The sequence below is a fragment of the Aegilops tauschii genome, chromosome 2, assembly GCF_002575655.3.
Source record: "Aegilops tauschii subsp. strangulata cultivar AL8/78 chromosome 2, Aet v6.0, whole genome shotgun sequence".
Classification (NCBI taxonomy): Eukaryota; Viridiplantae; Streptophyta; class Magnoliopsida; order Poales; family Poaceae; genus Aegilops; species Aegilops tauschii.
In genome coordinates, this window is record NC_053036.3 from 83,968,223 (window position 1) to 83,983,273 (window position 15,051).

General features: G+C 43.3%; 2 protein-coding genes across 2 annotated transcripts; both read right to left on the minus strand.

Moving 5' to 3' along the window:
• Positions 1-6,493: 6,493 nt before the first annotated feature.
• Positions 6,494-8,442, minus strand: LOC109733356 (zinc finger A20 and AN1 domain-containing stress-associated protein 7-like). The gene has a single exon (XM_020292559.3). The coding sequence runs from the start codon at positions 7,830-7,832 to the stop codon at positions 7,362-7,364; it is 471 nt and encodes a 156-aa protein (XP_020148148.1). The 5' UTR covers positions 7,833-8,442; the 3' UTR covers positions 6,494-7,361.
• A 5,523-nt stretch (positions 8,443-13,965) lies between these two features.
• LOC109733347 (zinc finger A20 and AN1 domain-containing stress-associated protein 7-like) lies at positions 13,966-14,448 on the minus strand. The gene has a single exon (XM_020292551.1). It carries the CDS (start codon positions 14,446-14,448, stop codon positions 13,966-13,968), a length of 483 nt encoding a protein of 160 aa, XP_020148140.1.
• Between the last annotated feature and the right edge of the window lie 603 nt (positions 14,449-15,051).

Sequence of the window (15,051 nt, forward strand, 5' to 3'; positions counted from 1 at the left end):
AGGCCTGGTAGATCCCATGGGCAGTCCCAGGTATGTAAAAGGCATAGATTCCTTCTTACAGTTAAAGATGTTTGCTAGTTCTTGAGCTCTTTCATCAGAAATATTGATTGGCACTAAGGAGGATTTACTGTAATTGATAATCAGCCCAGTAAACTTAGAGAACTTGTCCAATATATGTGTAAAGCATCTGATCTGCTCCACATCAGCTGGCGGGATGATGAGAGTGTCATCAGCATACTGGATGATTGGGTAACATTCAGTAAAGTTTGTATCAATGGGCAGTTTGAGTTTGTCTTCTCTCCATGCTTCATCCACGATGATCTGCAAAAGTTCCCCAACCATAATATATAGAAGAGGAGAAAAAGGGTCTCCTTGCCCAACTCCACATTTGCAATGAATGTTTTTCCTAGGGACCCCATTTAGGATCACTGAGGTAGTGGCAGTTGATAGTATCATATTCCATTTATCACTGAAACCCAAGTGCTTCATCATAAATAGGATGGCATTATAGTTGACCTTATCAAAAGCCTTCACAAAATCAATCTTGAAAATGATGATCTCTTTCTTTGATTTGTGGTACATGTGAATGTACTCAAAACTCCATGCAAGGCAGTCTTGAATGTTCCAGGTTTTGATAAAGCCATTTTGGTTTTTGCTGACTCTAGAAATAATTATGCTTTGCACTCTGTTAGAAAGAAGTTTGGTAAGTATTTTAATGGGCATGCTTACCAGGGAGATAGGCCTAAAGTCATTGGGAGTTTCAGGATCTTGATACTTGGGGATCAAAGTGATGTATGCAGAGTTGACTGGCTGTAGTGTAACAGTTTCTTCATAAAAGTCATTGATGAATCTATAAAAATAGTGCTTAATGATATGCCAACTGGTTTTCATGAAATGCCCATTGAAACCATCAGGCCCAGGGGATTTATCCTTGGGCATCTGCTTAATAATATAATCAATTTCATCTTTGGAGAAAGGTCTGTCAAGATCCTCAGGCGGGCTATCCATGGACAAGTGGGCAATGTCAAAATCTTTATAGCTATCAGATAAAGTACCAATTCTCTCCTTGAAAGAAGCCCAAAGAATGGCAACTTTGTGATCATGATCATATGCATATTGCCCATCAGCTGTTAATAAGTAAGTGATGAAATTGTGCCTGTATATCTTGGAAGCAATTGCATGAAAAAACTTCGTATTTTCATCACCTAAATTAGCCCATCTAATATTTGCCCTGATCCTCTAGTATAACCTTTTAGCTTCCAATAGTTTTCGGTATGCTTGATGAGGATAATACTAAATTTCTTTTCCATCCTAGTGAGTGCTCTTTGATCTTCCAGTCCATCAAGAAGCTTAACATAGAAACAACAGTTCTTAATGGTCTTGCCGAGCTGGGATAGATTCTTACTCCATATTTTCAGGCCCTTTCCGAGAGTTTTAAACTTTGCATTAATATTTTTTGCAGAATCAGCAAAATGAGTAGAGTTTAACCAGTGGCTCTCAACAGTATTCAAAAAAACCATTAAAATCAGTCCAGAACTCCTCAAACCTGAAAATGGTGCTTTTAGGAATATTGCTGTCAATCTGAACCTTGATGGGCACATGATTAGAAGTAATTTTTGCAAGGGGGATGGCCATTGTGGATGGATGAGCAGTAGTCCAATCAGAGCTTGTAAATACCCAGTCAAGTTTCTCAAGTAGTGGCAGATCCTGTTTATTACTCCAAGTAAAAGATCTTCCTTTCAAAGGTATCTCTACAAGATCAGGATTGATAATAATGTTATTAAATAACATCATGTTGTTAGGATCTCCACTAGGTCTGTTTCTGTTGTCAGGTCCTCTAATATAGTTGAAATCTCCCAAAATCATCCATCTTTTACTCTGGCCGATGTTCAGGTTTTGCAACCAATTTGTGAATTCAAGCTTGCCTTCAACTGAATTAGGTCCATAAACATTGGTCAGATACCAACTACTGTTGTCCAAATTGGATAGAACTCAATAGTGATCTGAAAATAATTTTGAGAGATAATATTTCCTTTGAACATGTTGCCATTCCATATGGTAATTAATCCCCCAGAGTTGCGAGAGGATGGAGAAAAACAGAACTGGTTAAACCTCTTGGGACGGAAGTTTTTGATATGTGAAATATCAAAATCATCCCTCTTGGTTTCTTGTAGGGTCAGGATGCAGCAAGCACTTTCTTCTATTTTCTGCCTAATGTCATTCCACCTGGTAGAGGAGTTAATACCTCTAACATTCCATTTCAAAATATTCCAGTTTCTATTCATTAATGACAATGAAGTTTTGAGAGGAGATCATGCTCTGAGTAGCATAGCATGAGTGGTTATAATTTGAGCAACATATAATCCTGTGGATCTTCTTAATTAAATCATATCTAGTGGCATATGAGAGCTGACAGATGCAGAGTATGGAGCTGTAATAGGTGCATGAGACAGAATAGTAGCAGCATGATGTAACAACATAACATCCAAAAGAGCCCTCATGGCAAGAGTGCAGATAGTTATTACAATCCAGATAGGTTTGTGATGCACGCAAGCATCCAAATGAGCATAGAAAGCAAGCTAATAACTTAAAAACAGCAACAAGGAAGCAGATAGGGGAGCTTCCCAAACCCCAACTGAAGATGCAGCAGCTAATTAATCATCTGAACTGTCATAGTCCAAGGCCTTGGATGACACTTCATGAGGTGCCATCTTGCATGGTCCAGCTCCAATAGCCTGCAAGGTTTCCATGGGTAGCTCAGGTGGGGGTGGAGCATGTTTGTTAATTACCATGGCATCAAATTGTGGCCCTAAGTTGATAGATACTGCCTTCTTCTGCTTCTTGAAGTTCTGCTGAGAAATGACTGTATGAGCATGTTTATCCTCATTCTTGCTGGCAGCATCTGCAGCAGCTTTGTCTTTAAATCCCTTGGTACTAAGAGCAATTCTATTGCTCCTCCTGCACAAAGCTTCATCAACAATTGGCTTCTTCTTCTTATTTGCAGGTTTCTGAATATCTGCAAAATCCTGACCTGTGATTTCTTCAATGCTAATAGAATTTGAGTATTGGGGCATGTCCTGGTTGGTGTCATTAGTCTGAATCTGAAGGAAGCATCTCTTGTTGGTTCCATTGGACTCAACCACATCAACAACCTTACATGAAGCATTAATGATTTTGCATCCCCCAAGTTTAGGAATGATATCATTGGCATTTGTAACCAAGTTACCCACCAAGTCTTGGAGAACAGCAATATGTTCAGTGAGTCCATCCACAGCAATATTACAGGTCTGGACAGGTTGAGCAGAACTGGGAGAAGGGATATCATTGTAATTCATGTTGACATTCATTAGCTGGAAACTAGGGATTGCAGCTGCATGTAAGGTGTGATGTGAGCTCTCTGTCTCAAGGGGGATATAATCAGGCCCCATAGTCTCATGCACCTCATTGACATTGTTGCCCACAGATACATTGAAGGAAATTAACACAGGATCATTCAGAGCAAGTTCAGTAATCTCATTAGTGGTTGTAGCAACAGTGTTTAAATTCATAGCTTCAGTACAAGCAGTGACACCAGCACCTTGATTGACATGTGCATTGTTAGCCGCATGCACACCTTCATATGGAGCCCCAAGATTCTCATTATGAGGATTGATAACTACTTGGTCCATGGGGATATTACCAAGAACATCATCGTGCCAGAATCCACCATGGACATGAGGCAGAGGATGGGGATTACCACCATCAGGAGGGAGCGGGTCCTCATCCCCTCCCTGCTGCCCAATAAGTTCACGCGACAAAATGTATGTAGGGCAAGTCCAGGAATCACCATATCCAACACCATCAATATTCCTTAACACAACAATACTGATCGGAATAGCATCAACATTCATAGTTCTAAGTTTGATAACAACTCTGGTTTTATCCCTAGGATCTTTGTTCCAAATCAGAAATCTGCCATAGGGGGAGACAGTGCGGCTAATCACATCTACATCCCAACATTCCAGAGGGTAGTTCATCAGCATGATCCAGGCATCGTGCGTGAATGTGATGCTACGATAATTCAAACCTCTATCCTGTCTACTGATCCTCAAAACTGAATTACCAATCTGAAACGGACTACTGCCAACAGTTGTGTCTCTAGAGCATGCAGTAGTAAACTGAAACAGAGTCGTACCCATACCGCAGCGAGATGTGTAGTTGATGCGCTAGCCCCGGCCTTCAAGGAAGTTGGTGATGAGAGCAATGGCGCCATGAAATCCTCTGCAGAAATCTCAGGGATGAGGGTGGTAACAGCCCACTCATCACAAACCATAGGAAGTTCACCGCCGAGTACCACGTAGCCGTGACGAGCATGAAGGGGGCCAGGGGGAATGATGGTGGTGCCGGGCGGGAGGTGGGGGAGGGGATTGCATGGGTAGCAGGCCATCTCTGGCGGTGGAGAGCTAGCAGCCGGAGCAGAGGATGGTGGACGAGGAGGAGAAGTTGAGGAGACCACGCGGGTTGTAGTTATATCGGGCGTAGGTAGCCGATTTTGTTTGACCCGATAAGCTCCAAGATTTTTCTTGTTATAACAAACTCGAGCGATATGGTTATATCCAAAACATGAACGACACCTAATTTTATTGGAGCATTGATATCGTAGGTGCCCATATCCCAAACATTTGCGGCAAAAATATTTATTAAGCTGAGTAGGCACAATGTTGGGCCCTGACGATCCGCCTTCCCCTGTGATGGGCTGGAGAGGTTGACTGGTCTCGGGCGGCCCAGCAGCAGAAATAGGACTCAACGCAACATAGAGGATACCTGGGCTTGGTACCCAGAGAAGAAGGGGAAGTTTACGGTCAGCTCGGCCTACAAATTTTTACAACAAACAAAGATCCAGAGGGAGGAATGGTTGGAAGGAAGGGGCGGGTCGTCTAGCTCCGAGAGAGATGAAAAATCCTGGAGCATGCTGTCGAAGATCAAGGTTCCCTCGAAGATAAGAATCTTCTTATGGAGGTTGGCACACCATTCACTTCCAACTACAGATATTTTGAAGCGGAGAAACATGTCTACCCTAGAAGCTTGCCCATTGTGTGGATGCGAGGATTCATGGAGACACGCTCTTGTGGCCTGCACCATGTCGAGGTGTGTGTGGGCTTTGACGGAAGACACCATCGTATCCAGGATGACCGAGAATGAGGTAGCTCACGCGAGGATTTGACTATTTCAGCTGCACGAGTCGATGGACCATACCAACTTCACACGGATGGTTATTACTCTTTGGTCGATTTGGTACGCTCGACGGAAGGCAATATACGAATCAATCTTCCAAAGTCCTCAGCAAATTGTCAACTTTGTTAACAACTATATCAATGATCTCGGCCTTATCACGGCACAGGAGTATCATCCAGTTCCTACTACACCCGCCCAAGAACGGCCATTGCCGTGGCTTAGACCGCCGAGCGGCAACGTCAAGATCAATGTAGACGGGGCAGTGGCAAGGCATAGTAGAGGGGGAGCGGTCGCGGTTCTATGCTGTGACCAGGAAGGAGTCTATTTGGGATCGTCGGCGGTGGTTTTTCACCACACGCGGGATCCTCTTCTTCTGGAGACATATGCTTGTCAGGAGGCACTAGCACTCGCCGACGACCTGGCAGTAAGAAACATCTACGTGGCTTTGGATTCCCAGGAGGTGGTAAACGACATCAATAGGGGCACCGGAGGCCCAAATGCGTCTATTGTGCATGAAATACTGAGTCATTGTAATAATTTTAGCTCTCGCTCTTTGTTCATGAGCTTAGGAACTTCAATTTCGAGGCTCACAGTCTCACTAAATATGCTTGTAAGCTAGGTATAGGGCGTCATGTTTGGTTGGGCACACCTCATGACCCAACATGTATACCTATGACTATTTCTTTGATTGAATAAAGTCAGCGAGATTCCTAAAAAAGCAGAAATAGGACTCAACGCGGCAGCCGAGGAGTGGGTGGGCCTGGTAACAGTCGATCCGTTATGCATGGGGGGAGTTGAGGACGTACCAACAACATGATTCTCACGATCATGATGATCAATACGAACGTTGGCCTTAGATCTGATCGGGATGGCATTCGCTCCAGGAAGAATGTGATGCACAGATGGTATGCCAGTGGAGTCCATCGCTTGAGGGGTGATCCGATCAAGAATTCTGTGATAAACTTGATGAACAGGAACATTATGTGATGACATACCTTTGCGACGTGTAGTGACTGTAGTCCATTCCGCATCTTGTTCCTTATACCATTTCTTCTCCTCAAATAACCAGTTTGGTCCACCACCACTCCAAAGATGGAAGTAGCATTTGAATAGATCACATGTGAAATAGATCTTCTGAACCAAGAAGAAACCCACGGCCTTAGAACATACTTTAAACTGATATACATTGCCGGAGATGTGAGCAACTTCAAATGATTGGTAATCAGCACCAGTACAAGCAGATAGAACCAGGCTAACATTGATGGTGTTCAAACGGAAAGCAAATCTTGCGAAGGAGATCACCATGGTGAAACCATGAGAAGAGGAGACCGGGCTCACCAAAGATTGAAAATACTTACAAATCTCACCTCTGAAATGATGACCAAATGAGAAATCCAATTGATGGGCGATGGAATTTGGGTCTAGGAAGGGATCCATTGGAGAGGAAAGAGGTTTTAGTGGCTAGATCCAATCGAATCATGGCCGGAGCCATGGTCGCCGGTGGGGGTGTGGGGGGTTGGGTGGGAGAGCCATCTTAAATGCAATACTACATGGATATTATTTGCGAGCGTCCAGTGAAGTACACTCAGCAAACAACCTTGCACTCGGCATAAAAGAATTTTTCGGTAATACTACATGGATATTATTAATATTTTTTGAAAACATGGATATTATTAATCTGAGTAACATGATGGTGCCAGTTACATCAATTTGTATGAATAAGTCGCTACGAACAAGAAAGATCAGAACCAACCTGTGATTGGATGGTTAGAGGGACCGTGCTCGCATTTATTCCTGAATTTATTTCAGGATTTCCGGCGATACGCATTCAGTGGGAGGAGACGTTTTCGTCAAAGACGAGGCGCCTACGGTGACTTCGTAAATCTCAAGATGATATGCCGGCTCAGTCTTCCGAAGATGCTCATAGGGGTAGGGTGTGTGTGCGCGTTCATAGAAATGAGTGTATGCGCGTGTATATGAGCGTTTGTGTCTGTGCTGATGTTCAAGAAAAAAAGAACAAGAAAGATCAGGATCGACCCGTTTCAACTTATGGAGCCAGTGCTTGAAAGATCGAATTAAGTATGAGAGATAGTAAAGCCAACGAGTAAACTAAAACTGTATACATATGTTTCCAACTCTTCCTGCCTTCAAATCTTGTTGTGGAACTTGGACGGCGCGACGAGAGGGTTCTGCTGCGCGATCTGCTCCCGGCCGACCTTCTTGTAGTCGAAGCCGCACGCGTGCCCGTCCACGTACCGGTGCAGCGAGCAGAAGGTGCCACCGCAGCGGCACGCGAACCCCAGCAGCCCCACCTTCTTGTTGCACGCCATGCACCTGGTCGGCGCCGCCTTCTTCGCCGCCGGTCCCGCCTCAGCAGTAATTGCAGCGGCAGAGTCCTGCAGGCTCACCGACGTCTTGAAGGCGAGGACGAGGTCGTCGGCATTGATCTTCCCCTCGACGACGGGGGCAGCCACATCGGTGGACTTGAGGTGGTCGCGGTAGCACTTGGAGCACATGCCCTTGGTCGCCTCGCTCCCGTAGAACCCGCAGCCGTTCGCGCACAGCGGTGCGCCCCCACCGGCGGCGGCCTCCGTCGACGACTCCTGCCCGTGCGCCATGTATTGCCGCTGGTCGGATCTAAAACAAACCAACCGAGAATCGATCGTCTCGCGTTCGCGTATTACGGGAGTCCGTGAATCTGGCGTTGGTTGGTAGCCGTCGTGCGTGGGTGCTTTGTTAACGAGGCCCCGAGGGCATCCCTTATAAAGGTCGGCCACGCGTGACCAGAAGAACTCCGAGGCGTGCTCTAGAACGTTCCATTTGATCTTTGAAGCCACGCAGTGGCCTTTTCGGTTTCCTTAACCGTGTCCCTATCGAAGCGCAGTGGCCTTTTCGGTTTCCTTAACCGTGTCCGTATCGAAGGGAAGCAGTTGGCAGACCTCCTCCGATGATGAATTGATGATACCCAAGAGTAGTTCCAACGTTCCCTCAAAAAAAAAAAGAGTAGTTCCAACGTAAGGTGCTTTACGTTGCATGATCAAGGATACGTACATCTCCGTTTCATCAAAAAGAAAAAGAAAAGATACGTACATCTCGTTAGCTCAATTTTGGTCATCCAACTCAACGGTGAGTGAAACGGCTCAGCCCACAACTCCTTCTACCTTTTCCCGTTGAGACTGGACAAATCTCAGTCGAGTAGGAGTACATAGCAAGCACCTGTTATTCATATGTGCAAAACCTAAATAGGTATTGCGGTTACTGCGTTTGGACTTTGATATTGATAAAACATGCGCTATGGATCATGCAGGAGTTGCGCTAGAATATTTATTGCTACAACCAGCTGAAAAACGTGTGGACTTCGGTCTGGGAAATTCAACATAAGCAATTGCTATTGGTTCCTGATATTTATGGTGGGAGAGGAGAAAATTAGTGCATAATGAAAAGGTACAAAAACCTAAGTTCATAGTAATAGCAATCAGAGCTTTGGTTGCTAACTATACTACGGTGAGCGATGCAAAGGCGACGATCAAGCAACATGGCTAGGAAAGAGCAATGAACAACTATGTGAAGCTAAACATGGATGGGGCTTTTGACCCAGACTTACGCAAGCGCTCGTATGACCTTGTCAACAGGGACTCAAATGGCAGATTCGTCGCGACAGGAAATGGGGAAATTGATTGGTGCGGAGATGTGCTTATGGCCGAGGCACTGGCCTTATGGTTTGGTCTTAATTTGGCAACTACAGCCGGGTGTAACCTCACAGAGGTGAACTCCGAAAACATCGAGGTGAGACAATGAAGAATGGAAGTCGCTCTTTCGATACATCAGCGGCAGGTTTTTGATAATAGCATCGACTGAGACATAACAAAATCTTAGTCGACTAAGACTTAGCAAGACTATTTCCTGTTTCTTCTTCTTCTCAACGACAAACGCACACATAATCTCCCAGGAAACTACAAGATCGGACCGCCGACAAAACCTGCTATAAAATACTCCTCTGTAAATAAATATACAATCATTTTAGATCACTAAAGTAATGGTCTAAAGAATCATATATTTTTTATAGAGAGTATCTTTTTTGCAAGATTTATGGTAGGACGACCGGCCCCTTGCCCTAAGGGGCTTTTTGCTCATGAGGACACTCATGAGCTTGCCATGGCGGTCTTTCGGAGCACAAGTTGCCAATGAGGAGTCTTCGCCGCCACTGAATCCATGAAGCAAGTCACGTTCGACAATAGGCAAACGTCTCTACCAGGGGCGGTGATAGAGCTAATATCACCCCGATGCAACATGTTAGTATGATGTAAAATTTTCATTAAGTATACCAAATAAAAGTGTGTTTCTTTACCTTCAGCGTAGATTGTCGGATATGCAAACCGAACTCGGATGGTTAGGTTTCTTGTGGTGGAACCAACCCACTAGGTCCAAGTCCTAAACTTAGCACTAATGGTCATGTTTTCTTGAATTTATTTTAGACCTTCCGACGATGTGCGTTCAGTGACAGAAGAAGTTCTCGTCGACTATGAAGGCGTCTCTGGCGATTTTGTCAATCTTAAGATGTTGTGCCGGTTGAGTATCTCAAAGATGCCCATATGGATAGGGTGTGTGTGCTTGCGTTTATAGGGTTGCATCTGTGTATGCTGTGTTAGAAAACAATGCATAGATTGTCGAAGATAATACATGATGTATAAACTCGAAAACGCTTATTATAATGTTGAAACAAATGACAAATATGAAAATCTTGTCAAAAAATGACAAATCTGAAAATATGTCTTGCATTTGCAAATCCCAAAAAATATCATCAGACACCAAGGTACATGAAATATGTTGTACACCGAATACCAAAAATACTCGACGAAGACCGAAAAGTACTCGACGAAGACTGCTTGGCATACACCTTGTCTAACGAAGTGGGGTTTGCCGACTGTTTTTTCTCAGATACTTGGTGAACAGTTTGCCGAGTATTTCTTGATGTACTATTCAAACTCAGTGAAAAATAATGTTTGCGGCGACTGGTCGGTTTTCTGAGTGTAACACTTGATAAAATCGAAGGCTTTGTTGAGTGCTACACTCAGCAAAATAATTTAATGGAGTTGCGGGGTAAGCGACCGGATGTGCAACGACGGTCACAGACAGTAGGACAATGGCAGGACGCGCCACTACGTGATGATGCTTGTTGTTGTGTGCTATCGCTTGCCGCTGTGTGTTGCTGTTGCCTGCTAGCTATTGCTTGTTGGAGAAGGAGAAGGGGCAGACCAGTTCGGGAAGAGGAGGAGAAGTGGAGGCTTGGTTGGGGAAGAGGAGATGGGGGCAACGTCGGGCCAGAGGAGCGGCGACGGAGTGAATGTTTCGGAGGGGGGGAGGGGCGGTGGAGGGAGAGAGAGAGATGAGATGAGATATGGGTAGGTCACCCTAGCCCGTTCGATCTAAGTGAATCCAGTGACCAGAACATGTGATCCGTGGGAGGGCTATGCTGACCAATCAGAACACAAGGTCTTTGCCTAGTCTTCCTCCCTTTTAAGTATACTCGGCAAACATTTTATACTTCCTTTTCCTTTCTTTTATTTTCTCACTTCTCTTCTCTTTTTGATAAGGTATAAACATAGACTAAAGAATTTTAGCCCAATTTTACGAACTTTTTGCCCATTTGCAATTAATTTTTCAATTAGATTCACTAAATACCTAGAATTCACTAAATAACTTAAATATAGCAAATGACCCGAAAATGCCAAATCTTCACATATGTCACAATTCTTTTCAAGGCCGACCGATGAAGCAGCGGTCGCTTCAAAATCAGACCTGGCCCGTTCCATCTCGAAACGACAATTCTTCCTTCAAGATGGTGCGATTAAGTAGTGTATGTTACAATTTTAGCGAAACCTTCTCAAATTTTACCACAACTCATAGGTGTCATATCATGGCATAATACCAAGTTTCATATTTTTCAGACTTCCTTTGCATTTTTCAAAATTTGAAAACCAACAGCCTCCATGGTCCAGGTCGAGTCCTAACACCTTGATGTTTGAAATACCTCTTTTTTTTCTTTGATAAGGCCTAAACATGGACTCAAGAACAAAAATAGGTTTTTTCAACCCAATCTTTCCAACCTTTTTATGCACTTGCAGTTCAAATTTTAATTATATCTATTAATAACTGGAAATGCATTAAATGACTTCAATATAGTTTTGTATGTTTATTTTAATTTTTTTTTAAGGCCAACCAATGAAGCAATAGTCTTTTCTCCTGGGAACCTGACATTTTCCATCTCAAGATTAGTTTTTTTTTTCTTCAGAGATGGTCCAGTTTGTAAGCAATGTACATCACAATTTTTGCCAAAACTTCTCAAAAATTTACCACAACATTCTAGGTGCACATTTTGCAGAATTTGTTTGTATTTTCTAGAATTGAAAAACCAATAAGATTCATGTTAAGGGTCGAGTCCTATCATCCCGATGTTGGGAATTCCCCTATTTTTCTTGGATATGTCCAAAACATATACTCAAGAATACAATTATTATTCTCAACCTAACTTTGTCATAAAAATTCATGCAATTCGCTTTGAATTTTAATTGTATTCAACAAATGCCTAGAAATGCGCGAAACAACTTAAATATAATGAATGAACAACAAAAATTGCCAAATTTGAACATAGAACATGCGATGGTGTATCTTAAGTGTAGAAAAACTAAAGGCCAATGGATGATGCAGTGATCGCTTCACCTTCAAACCTGACATGTTCCTTATCGAAACCATGATTCTTCCTTGGAGATGTTCCAGTTTATAGTAGTGTACATCACAACTTTTGCAAAAACTGCTCAAATCTTTATCACGACATATGGGTATCATATTATGACACCATTTGTAGGTTTCATGTTTTTCATACTTCGTTTGCCTTGTCTTTTATAGAATTAGAAAACCAGAAACCTCTAAGCACCCTAATGTTTCCAACTCCTTTAATTTTCTTGAATCAGGGATAAACATATACTCAAGAACAAAATTAGGATTTTTTAAAGCAATTTTTTCAACCTTCTAATGCACTTGCAGTTCAAATGTGAACTATATCCGTTTAATGCCTGGAGGGAACTTAATGACTTAAATATAACAAACGAACCCCGACAAAAGACAAATTTGTACGCGAAACATGTGATGGTGTATGTTGAGCGTAAAAAAAAATTCTTTTTTTGTGTGGGAAGAGTGTAAAAAAAATTCAAGGTCAAACCATGAAGAAACTCACACTTTGCCTTCAAACCTAATCCGTTTCCCCTCGAAACATCGATTCTTCCTCGGAGATGGTTCGGTTTTCAAGTAGTGTATGTCACAACTTTTGCGAAACTTTCTTATTAAGATTTCATCACAACCTCTAGGGATCATATCATGGCGCCCCGTCATGTTTCATACTACCTCCATTCCATAATGTAGTACATATAGATTTTTTCAAAAGTCAAACATTACAAACTTTGACCATGTTTATAGACAAAAATATGAACATTTAAGATACCAAATGCATATCATTGGATACATCATCTGTTATATTTTCATATTGCATATGTTTGGAATTGTATATAGAAATTGTATTCTCCGTAAACTTAGTCAAAGTTTACTTAGTTTGACTTTTCAGAAAATTTATACGCACTACATTCTAGAACGAATGGAGTAGTTTTTAGACATCATTTGCAATTTTCAGATTTAAAAACCAATAAGATCCGATGCAGGTTGTTGCTGGTCATGGACAAGAAGGGGATGATGTTTTCAGAGGCAAAACGTGATATATGAATTTTTATATTTTCTGCATCTTCATGTTCTGAATTTGTCCAGCTCAACCAACTCATCACAAATTTTCCCCAATCTTCAGTCTAGATTCCATCAAACTTTTGTATGCTTTAGAGTCAGTATTTGTCCTCTGCGACTGAGCTCCATGGTCGGGTTGAGTCTTGGCACCCTCATGTTCACAATTCCTCTTCTTTTCTTGTATATAAGGCCTAAACATTGAGTCAAGAACACAAATAGTTTTGAACCCGTCTTTGCTAACATTTTCATACACTTGCGGTTAAAATTTAAATTATGTCCGTTAAATGCTACTATTAATTGTTATACATAGCGAAATAATATCTATAACATCACTAATTTTTGCGGCGTGGAACACATTACATTATGTTACTAATGCCAAATTTTGGCATTTTTGGAACCGGTTACTAATTTTAAGACATGAATTACATTTCTTGCTATTTATCGAATAATATTTAAAGAGTTTGTTCTTCAGAATCCAAATCCAAATCTAAATTCAAATGAACATATGTATGTTGTTGATTTATAATTGTTTGCCGAGTATCTTATAAAAGAAACCCTACTTTGTTGAGTGTTTTCTGTTTGGCACTCGGCAACATACCTGTTTGATGAGTGTCATTCTTTCACTGAGTTTTGTTACACTTGGCAAAGGTCTTGTCTGCCAGTGTCCAATGAAGTACACTCAACAAATAACCTTGCACTTGGCATAAAAGAATTTTTCCGTAATGCTACATGGATATAATTAATCTTTTTTTGAAAACATGGATATTATTAATCTGAGTAACATGATGGTGCCCAGTTACATCAATTTGTACGAATACGTCGCTATGAACAACAAAGATAAAATCGACCTTCTTCAACTTATATCAAGCTAGTGCTTGAAAGATCTAATTAAGTACAGGAGAGACAGTAAAGCCAATGAGTAAACTAAAACTGTATACATATGTGTTTCAACTCCTCCTGCCATCAAATCTTGTTATGGAGCTTGGACGGCGCGACGAGAGGGTTCTGCTGCGCGATCTGCTCCCGGCCGACCTTCTTGTAGTCGAAGCCGCACGCGTGCCCGTCCACGTACCGGTGCAGCGAGCAGAAGGTGCCACCGCAGCGGCACGCGAACCCCAGCAGCCCCACCTTCTTCCTGCACGCCATGCACCTCGTCGGCGCCGCCTTCTTCGCTGGCGCATCGGCCGACGGTGTCGCCACGGTAGCAGCGGCAGCGGTAGAGTCCTGCAGGCTCACCGACGTCTTGAAGGCGAGGACGAGGTCGTCGGCATTGATCTTCCCCTCGACGGCGGGGGCAGCCACATCTCCTGCCTTGAGGTGGTCGCGGTAGCACTTTGAGCACATGCCCTTGGTCGCCTCGCTCCCGTAGAACCCGCAGCCGTTCGCGCACAGCGGCGCGGCGCCGCCGGCGGCGGCCTCCGTCGAAGACTCCTGCCCGTGCGCCATGTATCGCCGCTGATCTGACCCAAAAGGAACCGATCGAGGATCGATCGTCTCGCGCTCGCGTATTACGGGAGTATGTGAATCTCGCGTTTGTTGGTTGCCGTCGTGCGTGGGTGCTTCGTTGACGAGGGCCCTTGTGTGGCTTATAAAAGGCCCGCCACGCATGACCGGAACAAATCTGAGTCGTGCTCAAGAACCTTCCGCCAGTTGATCTTTGAATCCGCGCAGTGGCCTTTTCGGATTCCTTAACTGTATCCCGATCCGAAGGCAAGCAGTTGTCAGATTTAGCGACGTAACGAGTGTAGTGTCCGACGTAAGATGGATTTAGCGACGTTGCATGATCGGATACGTACATACCATTAGCTCAATTTCGGTCATCCAACTCAACACGGACGCGGCTCAGCGTACAACTCCTCCCATTTCCCAAGGAACTACGGAATCAAATGCGACGCCAACGGCAAACCAACCCGTGGTTAGAAGAACAGTGGTATCACCGGCCTATCAGGATTTAAGTCCTGGTGCTTGCATTATTTCTGGATTTATTTCAAGATTTTCGGCGATGCGCTTTTAGTGAGAGGAGACGTTTCCGTCGACGACGAGACGCCT

Coding starts and splice junctions, on each gene's coding strand:
- LOC109733347 (XM_020292551.1), bottom strand. CDS start 14,448: ATGGCGCACGGGCAGGAGTCTTCGACGGAGGCCGCCGCCGGCGGCGCC.
- LOC109733356 (XM_020292559.3), bottom strand. CDS start 7,832: ATGGCGCACGGGCAGGAGTCGTCGACGGAGGCCGCCGCCGGTGGGGGC.